The following is a 24915-nucleotide window of genomic DNA, read 5'->3' as shown; positions in this document are numbered from 1 at the left end:
GAATACACTAAAATCCTACTGCAAAAGAGTAGACCAAAATGAACGTTCAAAGATGTGTGCAGGGGGGCCCATTTATAGTTCCATGTCTCCCCTCTGTTGTAGTTTTGAAGTGAACTTTTAATTTGAAAGGGAGATGAAAAACATACCAACAAATATGATCATTACAATTTCTACCCACTTTTGAAAAATTTTTTCTGAAGTACTTTAGATCTAAATTTGATTAAAAAAATGTTATGCCTTTTCTCATGGATTCATGTTATAAAATGACTGGAATCAGTATAAATTCACATTATTTTAGAATTCAAACCTTTTAGAAGGAAAGCTTGACTCCTTATCTTTTGAGTTATCGGCAGTAATCAGAAGGTTCCTCCACAAGGCAGTCTTTGACATTTCATCAGAAATATTGATCACAGATGGATCATCTCTAGATAGTTTACCCAAAATGAAATAATAAACATTAAATAAGTAATTGAAGTTATCTAGTGATAGAAACTAAATATAGGACAGTCTCATGCCTGGATCACTAAAAATTAAGAAATATCAAACAGTTTTTTTTAATTATTAAAAATTTATGAAAAATAAAAATCTAAACAAAATAATCTAGTTACATAGAAACTGATTTTGGCTATAGTTTTCCAAATTCATTTCAAATTATAGAGGTCGTATTCTGCATGTTCACTGCGTAGCCTCTTCCCCTAATATTCGTAGCACAAAGATCACCCCACTCTTCTGTTCAGACTCTACAGTGGCTCCCACTCCGAGTAAAAGCCAAGTAGATAGACTGTAAGGCTCTGTCCCCACCCACCCCTCCAAGGACATCTCCTGCTCTTACACTCCTGCGGCGCCCTCTCTGGCCACAGTGCAGTGGCCTCCTGCTCTGGAACACTGTAGGCTGGCTGCTGGTCCCTTGGCCTGCAGTGTTCCCTCACATGGTACCACCTTTTCCCTCCTTCGTTCAATGCCACCTTCTCAGACAGGACTTCACTGACTACTTCATTCAAAATGTCTGTTTCCCTCCCCTCGTAGCACCCTCATTCCACTTTTTCACTTTTTGTTTTTAAACATTTTTTTCTTCATTTATTTTTAGAGAGAGAGGAAGGGAGAGGGAAAAAGATAGAAACATCGATGAGAGAGAACATTGATTGGCTGCCTCCTGCATGCCCCCCACTGGGGATCGAGCCCACAGCCTGGGCATGTGCCCTGACCAGAAATCGAGCCAGTGACCTCTTGGTGCATGGGTCAACGCCCAACCACTGGGCTACACTGGCCAGGCTCACTTTTTGTTTTTATTGTCCTTTCCATTGTCTGAAATACAATACTATTTTATTTGTTCATTTGTTTCTGTTCTGTCTCCTCCTACCTCTAGTCTACTTGAATATAAGCTTCATGAAAGATTCCTGACCATTGGTCCACCATTGCTCCCCCAGTCACAGCCTGGCACTTCATACTCACTCAATACATAGTTGATAAATAAATGAAGGCAGCCTGTGTATTCGGCAGAGGTCTCTCCAAATGGCTGGGGGAGCTTGTAAAATCAGCACCTATCTCATGCTGGGTGCTTTTTTGCATTTTAAAATGGCACCAATTACAGGTGACATTCATAATGCTCCAAAACATTCCCAGGGCTAGAAGCACAACCAAGTTGCACAGAGAGAAATCATAGGCCAAGCCAACGAAAGTTTCACTGAGTGAGAAAATAGCATTCTTCTCACTACACATAGAAAAGATGCTCAGCTGTGGAAAAAACAAAACAGTATGTTCTAAAGAAATTCTAGGCTGACATCACATGACTCTCATTGGTGGTTGTTCACAAGAGGGCAACAAATCAAGCTTTTAAGAGAAACACTAAAGGTCTGGAGCAAAACCTTGGGTCTCACAGTCCCCTTCCCTCGCCCAATATGGTCATGTGTTCGATTCCTCTACCCCCCCCCCCCCAGCCTTTGGGAACTCAAAGCATAAGACCAAGTAATAACCAAAAGAGTGTCGTGTGGAATACATGTTTTTAAAGATTATGTGACAGTCTTGTAAGCAAAAGAGTTTGGAAAATACTGGATTAAACAGTTGAACTTTTTTTTTGGAACGCAGTACTACTTAGATTTGTTAATATACCAACGTGTTTTGTGAATCCTCAAACTGGAATCCAGTATGGGACATTTTCCAAACGTATCTAATCACATAATCCTTTTGAAAGTGGCACCACATGAAACTAGGTTTCTACAGCATACACTTAAGAATATGCTGATTCAACTAAACAATCAACAGGATTTTAAAACTTAAATATTGTTGTTGTTGTTTTTAAAGATAAAACACTGCCCGGCCGGTGTGGCTCAGTGGTTGAGCATCGACCCACGCACCATGAGGTCGTTGTTCAATTCCTGGTCAGGGCACATGCCCGGGTTGTAGGCCAGATCCCCAGTGAGGGGCGTGCAGGAGGCAGCCAGTCAATGTTCTCTCTCATCGATGTTTCTATCTCTCTCTCCCTCTCTCTTCCTCTCTCTCCAAAATCAATAAAGGAAAAAATAAAAGATAAAACACTTTCTATACTTATGCTCAGGCTTAAGTGGTACATAATTATATATTTTTTAAATCTGGGGAATATGATTTTACAGTCACACTCTGAAACTCTAGATGATCCTCTCTCTCTCTCTCTCTTTCGCTCTCTCTCTCTCTCTCTCTCTCTTAACACTACGACAAATTTCCTCCTCAGAGAAGTCTCCTCTACTTTTTTACTGGTGTTGCCCTATATTATTCTTAAGTACTTTGAGACCATATATAGAATTTTTGGCCAAATACCTTCAAAACTTTTATTATAATTTATAGGAACTTGCTTTCTTTTGCTATGCCTTTGTGCATAAAGACAATTTAGCAAATTTTAGAGCATTACATAAATATTTCCTGAAGTGAATCCTTTAACTCAGGAAGTATGACCTCCCAGAGTTCAAACATTTAGCTATAATCAACTTAGTGAATCCCTGCTCATTTATCCCAGAATTTAATCTTGACTTATCTTCAGGTGCTATTTTCAGAGGATATGAAAGAGAGCTTTCGTATCCATTATAAAATATGAGAAAAAAAGACTTCAAACAATACACCCCCCCCCCCCTTCATTTTAAGCTACTTGGCCACAGTCACATAGCTATGAGTGACAGAACTTAGTACTGGGACAGAACAATCTAATTCCTAGTTTCAGTTCTTCCTACTCTAATACAACGTCAACACACCCCTATAGCAGTGGTTCTCAACCTTCCTAATGCCACGACACTTTAATACAGTTCCTCATGTTGTGGTGACCCCCAACCATAAAATTATTTTTGTTGCTACTTCCTAACTGTAATTTTGCTACTGTTATGAATCACCATCGGAAATATGTGTTTTCCGATGGTCTTAGGTGATCCCTGTGAAAAGGTCATTCGACCCCCAAAGGGGTCGTGACCCACAGGTTGAAAACTGCTGCCCTATAGGAATCCATGTAGTATGGAATTTTAAAGTAGAGTATAACAAAATGTTTCATTACTCAAATCGTGTTTGTACCTTAAAATCTTACCTATAATGCCCTTCCAGTGGGAGCTGCACTGTGCCTTCATCTTCCATAGCTAGCATACTTTGTTCTTCCTGGGAAGATAAATGTAAAATATATAAAGTGAACCCGATGAGTCTCCCTTTTACATTGAAGAAGAAACACAGATTAATGTTTCACTATCTCATTAACCCCAGGACCTTCCACTTTGTTTGCATTCATTAATACTAGCACAGGTCCTTTCAATAAAGAAAGCATCAGCTACCACAACATAAGTAATTAATGAGAGTCTCATATCACAAAGTAATTTAAATGCTAACAACAATCTCTTTCATGTCACTCAATGTAAAACATGGTTAATTTCCAAGCAGACTTTTTTTTAAAATCAATCTAAATTTTACAAGGAAAAAAGTATGAGTAATATAATAATTGTCGTTGTTATAAAGTTGCAATTATATTCCAGAATGCTCTATTAGAAGGGAATGAGCAATGTAGTTAGAGCAGTGGTTCTCAAATGTTACCTTACATTAGAATCATCTAAAAGGCTTGTTAAAAAACACATATCACTGGGCCCCACCTCCAAAGTCTCTGACTCAACAGATCTGAAGTAGGGTCCAAGAATTTACATTTCTACTAAGTTTCCAGGTGACAATGATTATGCTGGTCTGAGAACCACTAGTGAGAACCACTACTGGAGAGACTGGAGAGACTTGGAGAGACAGTAGAAGATATCTTCTTGTGTGGACCAAAACACAGATGTGTTTTCCACTTAAAGATGCACCTTAGGTTTTTGTTTTATGCTTCAGACTTCTTCTTACCATGATAATATCCCACCCTCCCCAAAGGGTGGAAATGCTTTATATATTTTTCCTTCATATATAACATTTTAAAACTATATATTTGGGATGAAGATAATCTTATGCTACCATACTGATATGCCCTGGTTTAGGTTTCAATAATGCTATTATCAACTTCTTTCCATACACCAAAAAGAAATTGTTATCTGTAGACTATAGCTGCAGCTTAATGCATTTATTTTCAAAGGGTCAATTAGCAATGTTTGCGTTCAGAAAACTATTTGGGCCCATTTAAAAATGTTAGAATTATTGGCTTGAAGTCCAGAAATGGAATTCTAAGTTGTATAAAGATGAAGAGCCAGGTAACTCCCTGACCAAATGGGAACTGAAAAAAGAAAATAGGAATAACCTGGAAGCTCATTGCCTTCCCTCTTTCAGCAGCTTTGCGGTAGTTTGGCTGATTTTAATCAGTTTCCAGAGAGATATGACCTGGCTGATGTCATCATTCTTGGCACGCAAGGCTATTCCTAGCATCCTCTGAATGCAAACCTTGGTCCTCAACTTGCATGTTGCCTAGTCCGTAGCACCCTCGCCATGTTTCTTGTTACTCAACGACTTAAAGAAACAGTGTTTGCTACAGCCTCTTCAACTAATCTATGAATATATAATATAATGTAGGGGCAGGTCTCATTTTCATTCTTAGGAGTGTTTGCTTACACATCCAACCTGCTGACCAAGGCAGGTTTGCCTCTGCTGGGACTTTGGCCATGCTGCATACAGAGCTTCTACGCCCAGTCTGTGCTGTGGAACAATGGAGAGGCCAGGGGAGGGCAGGAGTTCTGCTGCTTCTCTGCTTATCACCTCCCCCAACAAACCCTATGTTACATGTATACCCTGCAGTACCAATGGCATGTGTCTGTTACCCCTTTGCATCACAGAAATGAACTCTAGTCCTTTTTTTCTGTTATTCTTTAAGGAAAAGTTTTCTCTAAGACCCATCAGACCCATCAGTACTTCATTACTTGTGTGTTATGCCTATGTCCCTTGGCATTTGGCAGTATTATTAGAACTAATTTATGGTGAGTAGATAGTACCATTTGTTTTAAATTACACATTTAAGCATCTGAGAAGAGCAAATCTGTAGTCTAGAATGACGCATGCCTTGCAAATGGGTTAGTCACTATATATGGAACGTAATACATATGTCATATTAACTTATGTGCACCCTTGAGGCCATGAACAGAGCATATGTATCCTTTCAAATAGACGTGATCATTTTTTTCTATAGAAAAGGTCACTTGAATGAATACGGATGAATATAAGGAGGAAACATTCAGTGATTCCACAGACGATTTAAGTACAACCGAGATACAAGCAAAATACAATTCCGTCCTTGATTATCCGCTGAAAGGTAAGCTTGGTACACAGTATCTTTCCTGACCAACTCAGAATTCAATGTCAAAAAGCCAGGTAGAAAGGTTTAACAAAAGAGTAAAATTCAAACAGCCGAGAGAAGACTAGCGCCAGCAGTGCCCAGGTGACCTGGCAGCAGAACACCGAGGCTCAAGATTCAACCGAACAGCAAAAAATAATTAGACCAAAGCTTTGGGAAAAATTCTGTTTTTTCCTCAGATTATTTTCCACTTTTTCTCTCAAATTGCTTTCAATAATTATTTTGCACTCTGTGGCTTGTTCGCATGTGTGGGCTTTATACTAGTCATAATTCTATCCAAACAAAAACTCATCACCTCTAAAGATAGCATTCCCGAGCCATGCTTATCTGAAGAGAAGGTGGCGGAGCAGCCGCTGCTTTCTGTGCCAGGAGGCGGGGTGGCCCAGGCTCAGGAGAGAGGGCCGGCTGCATCCAGGCAGCGCTCCCAGGAAGCCAGACACGGAGACGTTCTGGGGAGGAGCAGGCAAATGAGGCACTAGCCGGCCTGACAACCGCAGCCTAGTTTATCTCAGTCATGCAGGAGAGAGGGACAGCATGAAGCTGCGCGTCCGTCACTGTGTAAGTCAGAAGGACCTTCAAGTGAGTTCCCTTCAGCACTTCGTTCACACAGGGTCGGGTCCATCAAAGTACGCGGAGTCCTACCTGCCACATGGTGAGGACACGGAAAGGCTGACGGTCAACGTTTACCCAAGAACATTTCAGGGGTTTTGCCAATTTGTCTAGAGGGCTATTCACACTACGATTTGAACACCATCTTTTAATTAAGAGAGTCCAAAGCATTTTTCAGATACTAAATAAGTGAAGGACAGGTAATGCTATATCCAGTAAAAGGCAAAAAAAAAAAAAGAGGCTTAAGAAAAACAAAAACAATCTTTTCAGAAGCACTCAAACCTTTTCTGAGCATGTATTGTGTGCCAGGCACACAATGAATAAGAAGTATAAGCTAGGAGCTATTCATGAATCCATTTAACCAATATATATTAAGCATCATCTACATGACAGGTAGTCTTCTAGGTACTAGGGATACAGCAGTGAGAAGAATGATATAAACCCCATCAACTTAAAATGTACAGGGACGGAGGAAGTGGTGTTGGAGCCCATCTTCTCTGATCAGTTTGGTAGTAGAAAGGAAGAAACTTTCTAGGTGGGAAAAAAATATATGTGGACCAAGGATAAAAGGTGGTTATAAATAAGATGTGTTTGCATGATAGTGAACAACTAGCCTGGCTGAAGACAAAGGCTTGTGCTAAGTATTAGTGGAAAGTAAAATTGGAATTAACTTGTGGGGTGTTTTGATAAACAAAATGCTATATAAAAACTATATTATGAATCTGATTTATTTTGTGATAGCATAAAAAATACCATTCAGATACCGTGTTACCTAACAAATGCTCAACGTTTAGTGGAATAGGTCGCATCTGTTACTATTTCCATTCCTCAGGTAAAGTCTGTATTACGTAGGAGCCCTCAAATAGCCCAAAGTGCAAACTACAGCAGAGAGCCAATGTTCACACAAATTCTTAGAGTATTAAAGAGAGAAATATTCAACAATTTTAGAATTGATTTTAAGAAATGAAATGGACTTCAGAATTCAAGTTTAACCCCTTTATTTTATCCAAGAGAAAAACAAGGCCAAAGAACATAAGAGTCTACCATTTCCTTCCTCGATTACCGATAGAATACATAATGCTGCAAACATTACATATATATCATATACATCATGTACATACATATATGTGATACTTTCAATACCACAAAATGTTCTGTCTCTAAGATAGAAGAGCCAACACATACACTACTCACTTCAATGATGAAAACCAAAAAGAAAAAAGGGGGCAGAGGAGTAGTCCACAAAGAATTCATATAAATAGATGGATGCAACATATGTTTTTCATCAGAATGTTTGTCTCTAAATGACTTACCTAAATTATTATAAAATACAAAAATTCTAATAGAGTAACCTTAGATTTAAAACAGTAGATTCTTGAGATTCTGTGGTTTTAGGGAAAGCCTTATCTCAAATTTTAGCATACATCAAAATTACCTGGAGGTCTTGTTGACAAAGATCACTGGCCCTATCCCCAGAGTTTTGAATAGATCTGGAGTAGCCGCCCAAGAATTTGTCTCTCTAAGAAGTTGTAGGTGTCAGCTGATGCAGCAGAGGTCCTGGGACTACACTTTGAAAACCCACTGCTTGAGGGAAAATATGCTTGCCTCACTGTAAGATTCAATTAGAAATAATATTCATCTGTGTAATAATTAGGACATGCTTCCCAAATACACACCAATTCTGATCTTTCATAGCAGTAAGACATGCTCTGTAGCTGGTTTAATTGCACTTGTTTTTAGATTGCTTTTGTATCTTCTTGGCCTTGCTCAAGATCCTGCTTCATAGAGATCACACGTCTCTTGCCCCGCTTGTGACTTTTCCTACAGCATATATGTTAGCATGAAACTCCCATAAACCAAGAGGTGTCACCATCATGATCACTGCCCAGAACTGAATTTCCAGGATTTATTGAACACTCACTACCTTCTCCGCCTGCCCAGGAGCAAACATTCTGCTGGGGCTTTCTGCTTTTAACAGCAGCCCTTTTGTCAAATGTGTACAATGTCCTAGAGAATATTTAAGTAGCGAGGAAGGCTTGTTGGTACTCTGAGCACATTTGGACATCCAGAATTTGATTCTGCAGTCTTCCCTTTACACAGAGCAATGTGCAAAATGTCAGGGTTCCAATATTCATTTCTATCCTGATTATAATCCTTTCTTTCTAAAAACTGAAGCATATGTATATGCATATGCATGAAGTACATGAAAATTTGGAACAGAAGCTCTGCGACCTTGGACTGGCCTGTGTAGCTATTTATTCTGCTTAACTCATTATTGAATTTTAAGGTCAGACTAATGTTTTCTCAATGCCATAAGACTAGAAGTGGGCTATGATAGGAAAACCCTGGAGGATAAAGGTACAAGCTTGGAACCATCATCAAAAGGACAAAAGGTGAACTTACATTAAATTCAAGTCTCAGGGAGCTGAGACATTTCTGCTATTTAGCATCTTCCCAGATCAAATCAAAGTTACTCAATTAATTTTAGTAATTGCAGAAAGACAACATTTCTAGAGATCTTGTCTATTTACCACCTTAATGCACAATCTCTTGGATAAGTGGGCCTTGGCATGACATGCCACATGAAGGAGATCCCATCCTTTATTAGAGTCCCCAGCCTCAACAGAGTGAGATCCAGGTGACCAAGTAGAAAATCAACCGGAATTTAAGTTTTAGTGTATTACTTCTTACATCTTCTTATTTTCTATACTAATCACACTATTTTAATACTAATTCCAAGTTAGAAAGTGAGTATCTTTACATTTCCTTTTCGTCCTCCAGTTATCAGATGGAGAATTATCTTGTTTTTGCACTGGTCAGACATATATTTTAATGTTCAATTATGGATTATCAGTTCACTGTATCATTGGTGCTCTTGTTTCTTTCCACGGACTGAGGACCACATGCAAGTATCACCGTATTAATCTACTTGAGATTCCAGGGTCTGTGAACCGGCCCCAGTGCTGCAAGGCCTTTCCCCCACTTCTTCTCATACGCGGACCTCAAGGAGACTGCTGTAAATTTGCCCCGATACATCTCTAGTGTATTTTTTTATCCTTTTGGAAAACATGAGTTCTAGGAAATTTAGCAATATTTAATTACTTCTAAAATCATTATCTTCATATTCAGATGAGAGCGAACACCCACTGGAGTGCAGGGAATCTATAACGTAGAAAGGTCAGAAGTTCACTAAATAGTGTCTCTGCCTAGCGGAGTTGAATCAATTCCATAGTGGGCACCAGGCACACATGCATGTAGGCACCGTACATACGGAGCTATGTGAGTGGTTCTGGGCAATGGAAATGGCAGGTTCTAATAAATGTATGATTACTATCAACTGTGTCCTCTCCTATTTCACAGACATATAAAAGGGGAAACTAAAAGGAACTTTTAATGATAAAAAAAAAATTAAACATAATATGTTATCTAGAAGTATCGGTTTTCATTTTACAAAGTTCTTGAAGGGCCAAAAGGGTTCGATCATCTGCATGCGGCCTAAGGAGAATGCTGTGGAAGGGGCGACTATCGGGCGGAGGCTGCCGCTGCCCGTTGCCTACGGAGAGTAAAGATACTTGACATGAGAGCAAAGCAAAAAGAAAGAAAGAAAGAAAGCAAATTACATTTACAAGTTACTACTTTAGTACACTTCATAGTATTCTCACTATCAGAAAGACTGAGTGAAAGTTCATAGGTTTAGAATTCTAAATAATCTTTGAATTTAAAACTTCTTGGAAATTGCTTTTAACCTGAATAATTTGATTACATCAAGTGTGGATAATTTAATCTTCAGAATTTTTATATTGTGGTGCCTATCTTCTTTACATTTAATTTATACCAGATTTATGTCATATTTTTTTTTTTTGGAATAGTATCTGATGATGGGAGCAAAACTTTCCCTAAAGCCCAAAAAAGAAATAGACACCATCAAAATATCCTAGTTCAAGTATTATTTTAAAAACGTCTCATTTTTAATATATCAAATATAAAATGATAATTTTATAATATGATTTTTAAATAATATGATAGTTTAATTTTATATTTTATTACTAGAAGCATGAATCTACATATACTTTCTGCAATATTTGGGAAAACTGAAATATTCATACAGTATTTAGAGTCATCACCATGATCAATTTCTAAATGTGGAAATCCATTGTCAGTGTAGAGACATCATGGAATAGTGAAGAAATACTAGACAGTCACATACTGTGTAGCTATATTTGTAGAAACATTTGTGCAGAAATCTCATTAGGCTTTGTGACCTAATCGAGCTTCACCTAATGACTGAATAAAACCTAAGACCATCCAAGCAGGGGTGGGGAATCTTTTACCTGCCAAGGACCATTTGGATATTTATAACATTATTCGAGGGCCATATAAAATTATCAACTTAAAAGTTGGCCTGCTACAGTTGGTCAGGCTCATTTGGTGGGTGTGTGTTGTTAGCTGGTACTGATTTCATGGACCTTATACGGCCCTCAGGCTGGACATTCCCCACCCTTGGTTGAAAGGCTTGCAAACAGATTTCCCCGAGGAGAGAGGAGTATATCCATGGTTTGAGAAAATACACTGTAGGTAAGAAACTGAATACATTTACTAACCACCTTGTAGAAGAAGGAAAAGTGGAAAGAAGTACAATTGTCATCAAATATTTTCTTTCATCTTTATTTCTACTCGCATGGAAATCTTGTTCCTATTATTGTAATTTATGGGTTTAACCATTATGCTAAATGTTGTAATGGTCACCTTTTTTTTAATTTATACTCCTTGTAGTTTTTATATACTTAAAAAATATGATTACTAGCCTTCAAGATAGACCCAGACTTACACATGAACTTTAAATACTCCATAAAACTTAAATTGAATATATGAAACAGATTAGGATAAATCAGTAGTCCATAAAAGTAATTAAATCCAAAAAGTTTCTCAAACAATAATCTTAAATCACTTTGATAGTAAATATTAAATCATTTTGAAAGCAAATCAGATCAACATATTTTCCTTTTAAGCATTTCTTTTAAGACGAAATCATTTTATATTTTTATCTAAAATTATCTTTTGAATAAAACTTTGTCCCTAAAAAAATACCATCAGCGATAATGTCTCTTCTTTATTTCTCACATATTCAATCAAAAAGCAATCACTGAATGATCATAATTTGAAAATAATTAAGCATCAGTAAGTTTCAACCACCCACAGGGAAGGAATCAGAAAAATAAATGGTACAATTTGGGTAATAATGAAGTACAAAGTACTCTCATGTTTCACTAGGAATTGATTTCCTCATTTAAGATATGCATGCTCTCTCCTGTTCAAGTTCCAGCATTATGCTTTTAAACATCAATCTTCGAAACTTGTCCACCTGTGGCTGTTAATCACTAACTGTCTGCAGGTAAACACAACAATTTCATTTTGCAAAGAGCTGTTGTGTTCAAGTGCTTCTTTTTCTTTACAAGATACTTATTCTGCTATGACTTACTTCTTTTTCAGCATCTTCTAGTTTCTTTTTTTTACTCTCAGGCATTAAATCATCTAACCAGCTGAGTTCTCGCTTGGTAAACAAAAAGTCCATCAACTTTCTTACAAATACCAGAGCTAACACCTGAAATAAATAATAAAAGAGTGTAAAATAGGGGAAAACAGAAATTGGATATGCAGATGTTTGTTGGTAGAAACAAGAAAATTTTCATTAGGACTGGGATTAAAATGAAATTTTAAGATATACTTGTATAGCAGATACTATGTATACTTTTGCTTCCTTCATTTCCCTTTCTTGTCACATCCTCCAAATAATGGCTGTCATGTTACTTACCCATTATAGAAGTCATTTAAAGAATCTATTTTTAAAACTACAAATTGTATTAGCCTGGCCAGTGTGGCCCAGTGGCTGTGTCGACCCATGCACAAAAAGGTCGATAGTTCAATTCCCGGTCAGGGTACATGCCCAGGTTGTGGGCCTGATCCTTGGTGGGGGGCATGCAGGAGGCGGCCAGTCGATGTTCTTTCTCATCAATGTTTCTCTCTCTCTCTCCCTCTCCCTTCCTCTCTCTCTAAAATCAATAAAGAAAAAAATGTTTTAAATAAAAATAAAGCTATAAATTATATTCAACTGTGTTTTTTTTAAAGTACATGTAGTTAATAGTTTGCTTTATTTTATTTTATTTTTTTAAATCCTCATCTGAGGATATTTTTCCATTTATCTTCAGATAGAGTGGGAGGGATGGAGAAAGAGAGAGAGAGAGAGAAATATCAACAGGACAGAGACACATCAATTGGCTGCCTCCTGCATACCCTCACCAGAGCTGGGGATGGAACCACAACCGAGGTATGTGCCCTTGACCGGAATCAAACCCACAACTCTTTGGTCTAAGAGCTGATGCTCCAACAGCTGAGCCAAACAAGCCAGAGCTAGTTTGCTTTATTTTAAATGAACATTAAACCATTCTTACTGCGCTGATATTTTAAATTATTTATAGTTATTCTGATTCACTATATTTTTTAACTATTTGACAGTTGTCTGAAATACTTAATGAAATTTAATTTTTAAAATCCCCCTAACTTTTCAGAGTTGCTAGTATATTTTCAAAGTTAAATTTTGAAATTTTCTATTTTTCCATCCATCTTCAATTAATTCAACTACCAATATTCAGAATGATGGAGACAAAACTAATATGAATCGCTGCAATTCATATATAATCTGAAACACAATCTTTGTCACTAGTTTTAGTGGTTGAAGTTTATACCAGGGTTTCCAATAATTTCAGTTCCAATTTCAGTTCATGGGTTTTCAATAAGAGCAGAAAATCACGGGAAGAGAGAAAAAGTTAGAATTTCATACCATCATGGGGAAGACAATAGCAGCTCTCGAAACTTTTATTATCCACAAAAGGCCAAGGCAACTCATCTGAATAACTGTGAAGAGATGGACTTTTCGAAGTGGTACATGCCTTAGATATATAAAATCTGGTTGATGTTTTGCAGGCATCCAGAAGAGCTTTATTCTATCAAAGAACTAAAAGGTAAACAGACTAAGGTGATTTTTACAGACAACAAAAGAAGTAGAACAAGTAAATGTTTAATGTGGCCCAATACATTGTACATCTAGATCACATTGAAGTTGACATCCAGGCATCTGGACAGTAGTATTGTTGTGGGTACACTCTGAAATACTACAATTTCAGTTTTATAATTTCCAACATTTTCTTGAATAGAAAGCCAGGTTATAATTTGGAAGAATTTAAAAATATTAAAGACAATGCTAAATGCTGCTACCAGGGAGAGTCTTAACCTTGAGAGACAAAACACCATTCTCCTCCTCTTTTTCATTGTCACACCACAATCTCTTCCTTTATTTGCCTCTTAAGCACCAGGTCTTCCTGGACTCCCATCCTCTGTCCTTTTCTCTCCTGGTATAGCTCATCCTTACCCATGGCTTCAACTAAACATAATTGCTAAAGACTCCCAGACCTGGATCTCTGCCTCAGCTCTCTGCCTCTGGAGCTCTCTGCCCATATCCAGCTGCTGCGTAGGATGCTTTGACCTCCTTATTGGACTGTTGTTTTGACTTCGCTGCTTTGATCTCCAACAAGGTTTTGGTGCTGTTTTTACAAATACAAATATCTTAGCCACAAAGATTTAACCTAGATGAATTATTGTTAATAAAGTATTTCCAGAGCAAATTTTGCTAATTCAATTTAATTTCTTCATCACTTTCCTATACTGCAGTCAGACCATTTATATATATTTTCAATTTATTTTATAAAAATGATTTTCATCCGAATCAATGTTATTTCTGTTTAAATATTACATTAAAGATAGTACATCTATTTCTAAACTATATAATATTGTTAAAGCTTTGACTTGGAAGCCAGGTTTATCTATGAAAGCTAATTTTCTCAATTCAGACTTTATGTATGAAATTTTCAGAAGAACCTTAAATATTTAATCACATTTTATTTAGTAATAAACTATATTGCATGTTACTTTATTTTATGTGCATCATTTTATTTAATATTTCTCAGGCCACACTTTGTAGTTTTGAATGTTTCTAAAACTAAGTGATTATTTAGAATATGGTTTTAATCACCGTCCTATTTCATTTCATGCCATTTCTACAGTAATATCTGTTATGCATTTTCAAAAGAGTACTATTAGATTTTATTTCTTAGCTAATTTATAATTAAAATGTAAGCAATTCTCACCAAATATTCCAAAATTACTCTTATATGTCAAGGAACAAATGTCCATGGAGTCAAGTGTTAGGGTCAAAACATCCCATTTTACCAACATCTGCTTGCACGTATAATAAGAATTCCAAACTCAACATAAACCCATCTTTCCTCTGTGTTCCCCATCTTATATTTGGCATGACCTTTCCATAGTCATCTAAATCAGAATCATATGTAGGTTCGCTCATCTTCTATTCGCTTTTATTCATATGCATTAATACTTTCCAAAAACATTCATTGAAAACCTTCTGTGCAGAGTACTAAGTGCTGAGTTTTTTTCTGGTCCATCTCTCTCCATGCTCTCCACAAATATCTCATTAGGTCTTTTTATTTCTATATTCTAAATATCTCTTAAAAGTAGATGTCATTAAACAAGCAAATAAAACTTGGTACCTATTGGGGGTGGGAATAGGGAAGAAGTCAAGTAAGGTCTTCTGGTTTATAACTGAATGTTTCAGTTTCTATGGAACTCATTTTTCTCAGCCACCATTTCTCCTTTGTGAAGTTATGTTATTGCATAAGTGTACTTCAGTGTGTGGGTGCTTCAATTGTTATTGTCTAAATGGCACATTTGCTTTCCTTTGGACTCCTGAAGTGTTGGAATGAATATAGATGTAGTTATATATCTGAGTACAGAAACAGCATTCATGAGAACACTGTGATCTGTTTTTTCTGCCATATTGCACAATGAGAAGTCTAGATGATGTTCCTTAATAATGCTAAACAATCAGGTAAAAATACAGGTTCCTACTATATAGAGAGAATATCCAATTACCATGCTGCTTGAAATGCTGGTGTTCCGTACATGCTTATTACTATTTAAGTAATGATAATCATACTCAGATAAATGCAGTCTGAGTTTTGCATTTGGCATTTATCAATTTCCCATTTCCAAACTGAATTAGCCGCAAAATCCCAAATATGGATTTCAACTCCCTGAGCTCCAGGCTCACTTATATTTTCACTGACACTCTTTCTCAGTGTGAGAACCTACTTGCAGTTTTATTTTTGCTATTTAAAACTCATTATGTTTTTCTCATGTGCTTTTGATAATGTTTTCCTCAATTTTCATTTGAAAGATGAATGTTGCAAATAATTGCAAAATTTGGCATTCTTGTTTAGTTTTAAACCTCATGAATATAAAATCATGTGAGTGGAATAAGGGGGAAAAAAATCTGTTGAAACCTATCAAAATGATTTTACTTTGTTTCTTAAATTTCTGCTGCTATATTTATGACAGCCTGGGGCCTAATAATAAATACTTTGCAATTTCAGATGAAATTAGTACTCATGGAACTTTTGCCAAAGACAAAACAAAACAAAACAAAAAAGCAAAAAAGAATAAAACCCCCAGCAAAACAAATAAATCAAACCTCTTTAGTTTTCTTCCTATCTGCTTTACAAACCAGTTCTTTCCAAATACACTTTCATACATGAGATTAAAATAAGCAAATGAAGACTAATTTAAGTGAAATGTAAATGCATAACACTTCCCTGCCATCTCCCTCTCCCAAAGTCATGTTACCTAGTGTCAGGATGAACAGACTCATCCCATCTACTTTGGGTGTTTGATGATCTTACAATGACTTCATTTTACAGTTTGCCTCAGTTCTAATATCCAGCACTGTCCTAAGGCCTAAATATTTCTCCTGAAGTCAGAAGCTGGTTGATTGCTCATTCAGGAAGAGTTCCTGTGCTGCCTACTCCTTAGTGCCAAGAGTCTGGCTAAGCCACTCCATGGTATTGTCGCCTTGGATCCATTTTGTGTAGCATAGCCTGCAATGACCTTAAACTACACTAGCCCCTCATGCAATCACATTCCCTAGACAGAAGCCCACAGAGTTGCCAGTAAACACAACTTCCTAATATGATTTCCCCAACAGTCCTTGTGATCAACAGTCTCCTCTACCTCCCAACACCTTCCCCCTAAGAAACCTATAGATAAGACTCCCAGGGACTTACCAAAACCCTGCTGTCCCGATTTTAATTAACCATTGGCCTTAGCCCAGGAGCCCCAAAGCACTCTACCCACAGGCCCTGTCTCCCTCCCTCTGTCTTTACTTTGCCTTGAACTTCCAGCCTGGCCCAAGGCCCTGTGAGGAATACACTTCTCTATTTCAATTACTCTTATGGTCTGTTGTTGAACCAAAGCTCACCCTGTGTTCCACTTAAGTGTTAATTTGATAAATTCATCAGGTAACTTTTCTTCCGTCTTTGAACAGCACCGGGTCAAGTTGTGTCAAAGAAAATGCAACAATTTATATTTTTCTTTTAGTCAACAAAAACAAACTGTGCTTTACAGTAAATAATCCTCAAAATGAGTCTCTTTTTCAAGAAGATTTAAGTGGTTTAGATCAATAATGTTAAGTTAGAAAACAAGATTATTCAAAGGCAAATTTAAGTAGAAATCTATATTAATTTCCTGGTGCTACTATAATAAATTAACCACAATTTGGTCACTTTAAACAATACAAATTTATTCCCCCATAGTTGTGAAGGCCAGAAGCAAGGTGCTGGCTGTACCAGGCTCCCTCTGAAGGCCATAAGGAAGAAGATATTCTTGCCTCTTCCAGCTTCTGGTGCTTCTGACGTTCTTGGCTCAGTAGCAGAACTCCTCTCTCTACCTCTGCCTTCATGTGACCTTCTTCCGTGTCTCCCTGTGTCTCTGCTCTTGTTTCAAAACCCCAGTGATTGGATCCAGAGTTCAGCCTAAATTCAGGATGAACTCACCTTGAGATTCATAACTAATTACATCTGCAAAGACTCTATTTCCAAATAAGGTCACATTCTGAGATTCCACGTGGAAACAAATTCTGGGGGAACACTATCAATACCACTCCAGTAACACAAACGGGGACAATTTGCCAAGAGACTCTATAATGATTTAGAAAACACTTGTGTGGTTTTAAAATGTATCCACAACTTCTTTAGTGCTTTTCTCTTCAAGAGATGTTTCATTTTCTTCCCCTTGTGTGCAAGCCGGACATAGTGATTTGCTTCTAACAAATAGTAAAAAGTGGAAGTGACTGTGGACAACTTTGAAGACTCAATCAAAAGAGACAGTGGCTTTCTCTCATTCATTCTCTTATTGCTTACTCTGATGGCAGTTAACTTCCATGTCATGAGGACACTTAAGTGACCTATGGAGAGGCCCATGAGGCAAAATACAGAGACTTCCTACCAATGGCCGGGCAGGAACTGACGCCTCTTGCCCACAGCTGTGTGACAGGCCATTAGACAGAATCCTCCAGCCCTTCAGATGACTACAGCCCTTGTCCAGACCCTGACAGCAACCACATGAAACCTCCTGGGCCAGAACCACCTGGCTAATCTGTTCCCATTCATGACTCACAGAAATTGTGAGATAATAAATGTTTGTTGTTTTAAGCCACTAAGTTTTATAGTAATGTGTTATGCAGCATTAGAACACTAACACAATTATATTTATTTAACCAAAACTTTTTAAACAATTAATAAGGCTTTTCTTACACTTTGAAAACTGCCTTACCTTATAACTTTATTTTTAGTTATTTAAATATAGAATTAGTTAAAATAATTCTATAAATACAATTATAATAATATTCAAAAAACAAACACAGAAGAAAAAAATCACCCAGGATCTTACCGTCTTAACAAACTGTCTATTTCCCCAGCTTCCCTTTTAATCTGACCAGTACTCCTAACTTTATAAAGCTAGGGTAGATACAACTTCTTTTCTTACTTTTTTACTTTGCATTGTGACATGGCACTTCTACCATATTATTTTTATTGTTATCATAATTATCACCTGTCAGGGAATGTACATAGATTACTTCATTATTTACTAATGTTGGATAATGGGATTGTTTCTAATATTCTGAACTTATGTGTAAAAATGAACATTTTTGTGCCTAAATTTTTTTTCTAGTCTCATGGATCGATATCCACAACCATGATTACAGTATCAAAGATGAACAGTATTTGTATATGTTTTGAAATATACTATGATTATTTTCTAAAAGGGCTGTGAAATCTAAACCTTTTAATTTTAATATACTTATGGTAAATTAAGTACCTTAGATTTACGAACTTAAAAGGCTAATGAGGATTTTGTTTAATTTTTGTAAATCTGACCCGTTTAAAAAAATTGTGGTCTAAAACCTGTTCCTAAGATGATGTCATTTTCTTAACTATCACATGACTTAGTATCAATAGACCTTAAGGTAAGTCCTCATAGATGTGCCTGTATTACTGTAAGTAATTTACCTGAATTCCCTTTAGCGATGAAGCACCCATATAAAGAAACACTCCGTACAGCACCGGCATGGGGATAAACTGTAAAAGAACAATTGGAGAAAAGGCACAAGTTATTTTCAATTACGATGTCTGGATTCAAGGTAAAGAATGGAGCTAATACTTAGATGTTGTTCCTACATTATACCAGATACCTATAAAATTGTGGATTGTTCAATTTTTTTCTTTCTTGTAATAGCTCTGCACCATCCTATCCCTATAGTCATTCATATACCATATAAATCATTTCTTGTAAATACACTTATGAAATGATTAAATACCAGCAAACTTACATAAATGATTAAATAGTTGAATTAGAATTTTCAAATTATAGACAACTAAGTTAAAATAAAGTATAAATAACACAGCTGGGAAATATCTGTCAAAATTATATGACAAAATAATTACTCTTTAATGCTCTTATCAGTTTTATGGAACATACAAAACTGCATATATGGCCACAATCATAACATTGCTTACTTCTGTACCTCTGTCTTATAATAGGTAATGCTAATTGCAAATATAGCTTTCCATTGACAAAAAAATAAGAGCTTTATTTTGTGTAGACCTGTAGTGAATTCAGGTCACAAGTTAATCAGAAACAATGAGTAACTCTTTCCCACAACTGTGTCACCATTTTAAAAATATGATAATAATTTACACATCAACTTTTACTTTGCCAGACTAAACTTTTATGTATTTAAGGATTTTAAAAATAGCACCTAATTTCTCCCATTAAGTTAAGAAGTTATATAAACATGGTAAAGAAATTCGTCACTTTCATCACATGCCATAAAATATTTGCAAGTTGATGGTTTAGATCCAAATGAAATTTCTTAAACAATAATAAATATATTCTGCCTTCTCTCAAATTCATTAAGACAGATTTTATTACCTTCAGAATACTGGTCATAAAGACTGATGAACCCATAAGAATAAAAATCATAAGCCCAGTAACTCTCTGCTCCCGAATGCCAAGAAATTTGGGTTGTTCTCCTGGAGCTGAACATTCTGATTCCAGTTTCAGGCTGTTGACATGAGTGATGGAGAGGACAGTGGCAGCCACAAACCACGGCAGGCCCATGATAGAGCACACACCAAGCATGACAGCCACCATTAATAGGTCCAGATGGTATCCACAACCTTTCTGTTAAAAAAGTAAAATAAAATAAAGAGGATTCTCATAGGACCTGAATTTAGTATAGAAACAAATAACACGACCACTATGGAACAGTAAAAAAAGAAATGAAATGCTATCTTGGGTCTTATATAACTGACTCTAAAATGCAAAATACATTAAAGGTAAAAAAGTAACAGTCTCAAGATATATAATTCACTTAAAGAAATGTTGCAGAAATTCCTGTTGCAGTTATGATTATAGTATCTTCTACATACTGTAATAGGGTCAATGTATTTTTAGGTTAATGTTACATTAGTTTCCATTCTATTTCTAGTGGATAAGTAAAGTCATCATCAAATACAGTCACTTCCATAGTAACCTTAAATGGGCAAATTGACACACAATACAATTCACAATCCACTCATTATTAATTCATGCAAAAATTATTAAGTGCCAACTGCATATCAGGCATTAGGCTGAGAAGAGAAAGTGAGGACTGTGACAACAGAGCTGAGAATGACCTGATTATGAATAGAAACCACGTCCTGACAATATCCAAGTATCCTCTCATATCAGATCTCCTAAAGATAAACTCTTCTCAAACACTCAGAGGCTAATTGCCCTCTTTTGTTTCAATGATTGACTTTTGCTGGAAAAAATAATACCATGGAACCTAAGCTTCCTTAATATATATATTTATATACTACCTTGTTTCCATTTGTTTCCGTTTCAGCGAAAAACTTAGCCTCTCCTTACAATCAGTTTTGTGTTTTCTTTCTCCTCTGTGATCCTGCTCCACTATCACTGACCTCCAGGTATTGCAAACTTCAGTGCTCTTTTGGACCAGTCAGGAAATATAAAAAAAGAAAAATGGATGCAAGGGTATGTGGAACAAGAGGAACTGAAGACTGCTCTCTTGAAGAGAGTGACCATGTCAGGGGTCTACAGAAACTGAAAATGAAAAGAGCAACATTGACCTCTCCCTCAACCTGCCTTGAGAAATTGACAGGGCAAAGTCTCAGAAGTAGCAAAGGGCTTGGCCCAGTGCACATTCCAACTCCTTTTATTTTTCTAATTTATTTTCCTTTATTGATTTTATAGAGAGAGGAAGGGAGAGAGAGAGAGAAACACTGATGACAGAGAACATCGATTGGCCGCCTCCTGCATGCCCCCCACTGGGGAGTTGGCCCACAACCTGGGCAAATTCTCTGACTAGGAATCGAACCAGTGACCTCTTGGTGCATAGGTCGATGCTCAACCACTGAGCCACACTGGCTGGGCCACATTCCAACTTTTAATAAGATATAGTATAACAAAGTAGTTAAGGGTTTAGTTTCTGGAGACAAGTGGCCTGGAGTCAAATGCTGGCCTAACCAATGACCTTGAGTAAATTTAACCTTTTGTGCTTCTGTCTCCCTATCTGCAAAACAGTGATGGCAACCCTAAATAGCCACAGCAATCTTAAAAATAGTAACAAAGTAGGAGGGATCATATTACCAAATTTCAGGTTATACTACAAAGCCGCTGTAATCAAAACAGCCTGGTACTGGCACAAGAACAGGCAGGTAGATCAATAGAACAGAATAGAGAACCCAGAAATGGACCCAAGACAACATGTTCAATTAATATTTGACAAAGGTGGCAAGAGCATACAGTGAAGTCAAGACAGTCTCTTCAATAAATGGTGTTTGGGAAATTGGACAGCTACTTGCAAAAAAATGAAAATAGAACACCAAGTTACACCATACACAGGAATAAACTCAAAATGGATAAAAGACTTAAATGTCACTGGTGAATCCATAAAAATTCTAGAAGAAGATGCAGGCAACAAAATCTCAGACATCATATTCAGCAGAATTTTCACTGATACAACACCTAAGTCAAGAGAAACAAAGGAAAAAATGAACACATGGGACTACATCACACTCAAAAGCTTCTGCACAGCAAAAGAAACAACCATCAAAATGAAAAGGGATCCCATTATATGGGAGACCATAATCGCCAATGAAGCATCAGATAAGGAGTTAATTTCCAAAATATATAGAGTGCTCATACAACTCAACAAAAGGAAGACAAAGAACCCAATTAAAAAATGGGCAGAGGACCTAAATAGACACCTCTCCAATAAAGGACATACAAATGGCCAAGAGACATATGAAAAAATGTTCAACATCACTAATCATCAGAGAGATGCAAATTAAAACAACTATGAGGTATCACCCCACACCTGTCAGAATGGCCGCCATCAACAAATCATCAAACAACAAGTGTTGGTGAGGGTGTAGAGAAAAGGGGACTCTAGTACACTGCTGGTGGGATTGCAGACTGGTGCAGCCACTGTGGAAAATAATATGGTGTTAACTGAAAAAGTTAAAAATTGAACTCCATTTGACCCAGTGATCCAACTTCTAGAAATATACCCTAAGAAACCTGAAACACCAATCTGAAAGAATATATGTACTCCTATGTTCATAGCAGCACTATTTACAATAGCTAAGATCTGGAAACAACCCAAGTGTCCATCAGTAGATGAATGAATTAGAAAGCTGTGGTACATGTACACAATGGAGTACTATGCAGCTGTAACAAAGAAAGATCTCTTATCCTTTGAGAGGGCATGGAAGGACCTGGAGAGTATTATGCTAAGCAAAACAAGCCAAGCAGAGAAAGACAAGTATCCCATGATCTCACTTATTTGTGAAATATAAAGAACTAAACAAACTGCTGAACAAAATTAACCCAGAGACATAGAGGTGGAGTACAGACTGACAAGCCTCAGAAGAGGGGGGTTTGGGGAGGAAGAGATAAACCACAGAATTGACATGCATGTATGCATAACCAGTGAACATGGACAACAAAGCTGGGGATGGGGCAGGGGGTAAGGTAGGGAGGGTGTCAATGGGAGAAAAATGAGAAAAATCTGTAACAAAAACAAATTAATAAATAAAAAATTTCCAAAAGAAAAAAAAATAGTGATGGCGATTATAGGAGCCACCTCACTGAGCTGTTGTGACAATTACATTATTTAATTTTGCAAACCATTTAGAATAATGGGTATACAGTACACACCTATCAAACGTTAGAGACTATTACATTCTAGCAGTTGAACAATAAATTTCTCTTTTGTCCTTATTTGTTTCAAGGTTCCTCAATAAAAGTATGTTTCATCAGGGCAGGTAACTTACAATTTCTCAATATTACCCATAGTTTTTACGCACAGTCATTGGTAAGCAATAAGCAATCAATAAGTAACAAATCGACTTTTTATTTATTTATTTATTTATTTTGAGAATTTAAAAATGAATAAATAAATATACAGGACACCCAGCTATATTTGAATTTCAGATAAATAACAAGTAATTTCTTAGTATAAGTATGTTCCAAGTATTGCATTTTGGACATATGAATAAAAGTTATTTATTATTTCAGATTAACTTTTTAAAAAGGAAATATTCATCACTGAAACGCCCTTTGCAATATTTTTTTTTAAATTTATCGTTATTGTTGAAAGTATTACAGATCTTCCCCATTGACCCCCCCCATCCTGTTCCTGTCCCCCATCCCCTGCCTTTACCACACTATTGTCTGTGTCTGTGGGTTATGCATATATGCATATAAGTTCTTGGAATCGAATTCAATATGTATAGTTTTAAAATAAATATAGCTGTTAACTTTGTTATCATGAGCATGAGCAGACATTACCAATTCTTCTGAAGAATAATTTTAGCTTCTTTTTACAGGCAATTTTACCAAACTGTAAGCAGTTTGTAGTTCATATGAAAGCTCATAAAGGCTGGAGTGAAACATATTGATTATTTGTTGCCTATCTGTCATGGTAGTATTCTTTTTCTGTTCTTTTGCTTTATTAATTACTTTATTAAGAAAAATACCCTTACAGGCAGTTGTACTTCCTTTCCTTTCTGCCTATCCCTGCAAATTATAAATGTGCAGCGGGTGAGAAGGAGAAAATGGGAGATGTCCACATAATGGCCCCTTCCTCGTGCACTGTCACCAAGTCCGAGGTACTCGTCCTTGGGTTAGCTTAGCTGGGCCAACGTCCAGTTCACCAAAATGCCTACACTCAGTTTCGCTTGTGAAGATGATGCTAGAAACTTTTCTCTGCAAGCAATGCAGGAAAGATTTTTAATTACTAAGAGCTGGAGAGTGGAAAGAGAAACACCCTGGTATCTGCTGAAGCAGGAAGGCATAGGAAGGAATAAGCTTCACCAGAGTCCTAGTTTGTTCCTTGGGTCCTTTTGCAGAACATTTTGGAAGATGCAGTTGCATAAAATAAAACGCAAATGTGGGTCCCTTTAAAGGACAATGTCTTAACCAGTTAGAGGACTGTTTTGTCCTAGGAACTCAGGAGTGAGAAAGAGAGAGAACAGTGAAGGACTTACTCAAGCCCCTGCCTGAGGGAGCACAGTGTGAATGATGCCCCCTGGGGTAGAGCTAAGCTGTAGTGTCGCTGAGAGAGAATGGAAGATAAACACCAGAGGGCAGAGGACAGGGGCCTTGAGCTGGCACACCCTGGATTGTCCCACACCCATGTTCACTGTGGCTTAATAATATGAGCAAGGATTTCTTCATGATAGTGATTTCCTATATCTCTTATTTAGTGTTTTAAAAATATGATACAAATGTAAACAGTAAAATTCTGGATGACAGGAATCAAAAAAAAATAATGCTTTCAAAGGAAGTCATTTCCTTCTTAAGTTGAAAAGTACAAGTATATAATAAAAACAAAAAGACAACTTCCGCCTAATCATGTTGTACAACAATGGGAGCATCTTAATTGAATGGGAATCAAAAAAATAAAGCAGTTCTGGCACTTTCACTAATTAATCATCCTCCTTCTTCCCTCCCATTTATAATGTCTTTAGAAAGTTGGTCTTTGTAACCAAATTATTAGCTGATAG

General features: G+C 36.8%; 1 protein-coding gene across 18 annotated transcripts in view; it reads right to left on the bottom strand.

Annotated features, from left to right (window-relative positions):
• The window catches only part of SLC4A10 (solute carrier family 4 member 10), a 276010-nt gene that overhangs the window by 7929 nt on the left and 243166 nt on the right, over window positions 1–24915 (bottom strand). For 17 of the 18 annotated variants that reach the window (XM_036253310.1, XM_036253298.1, XM_036253312.1 and 14 more), the window contains 6 exons: window positions 19772–20023; window positions 18850–18918; window positions 13215–13388; window positions 11856–11978; window positions 3545–3612; window positions 308–424 (listed from right to left, as the gene is read on the bottom strand). In XM_036253310.1, coding sequence (XP_036109203.1) covers window positions 308–424; window positions 3545–3612; window positions 11856–11978; window positions 13215–13388; window positions 18850–18918; window positions 19772–20023 — 803 coding nt within the window. The remainder of the gene's footprint in view (window positions 1–307; window positions 425–3544; window positions 3613–11855; window positions 11979–13214; window positions 13389–18849; window positions 18919–19771; window positions 20024–24915) is intronic. The other variant, XM_036253306.1, reaches the window with a different exon arrangement.

Source organism: Molossus molossus, unplaced genomic scaffold (genome assembly GCF_014108415.1).
Source record: "Molossus molossus isolate mMolMol1 unplaced genomic scaffold, mMolMol1.p scaffold_m16_p_11, whole genome shotgun sequence".
Taxonomy (NCBI): Eukaryota; Metazoa; Chordata; class Mammalia; order Chiroptera; family Molossidae; genus Molossus; species Molossus molossus.
This window is presented reverse-complemented; position numbering and strand designations above follow the sequence as displayed.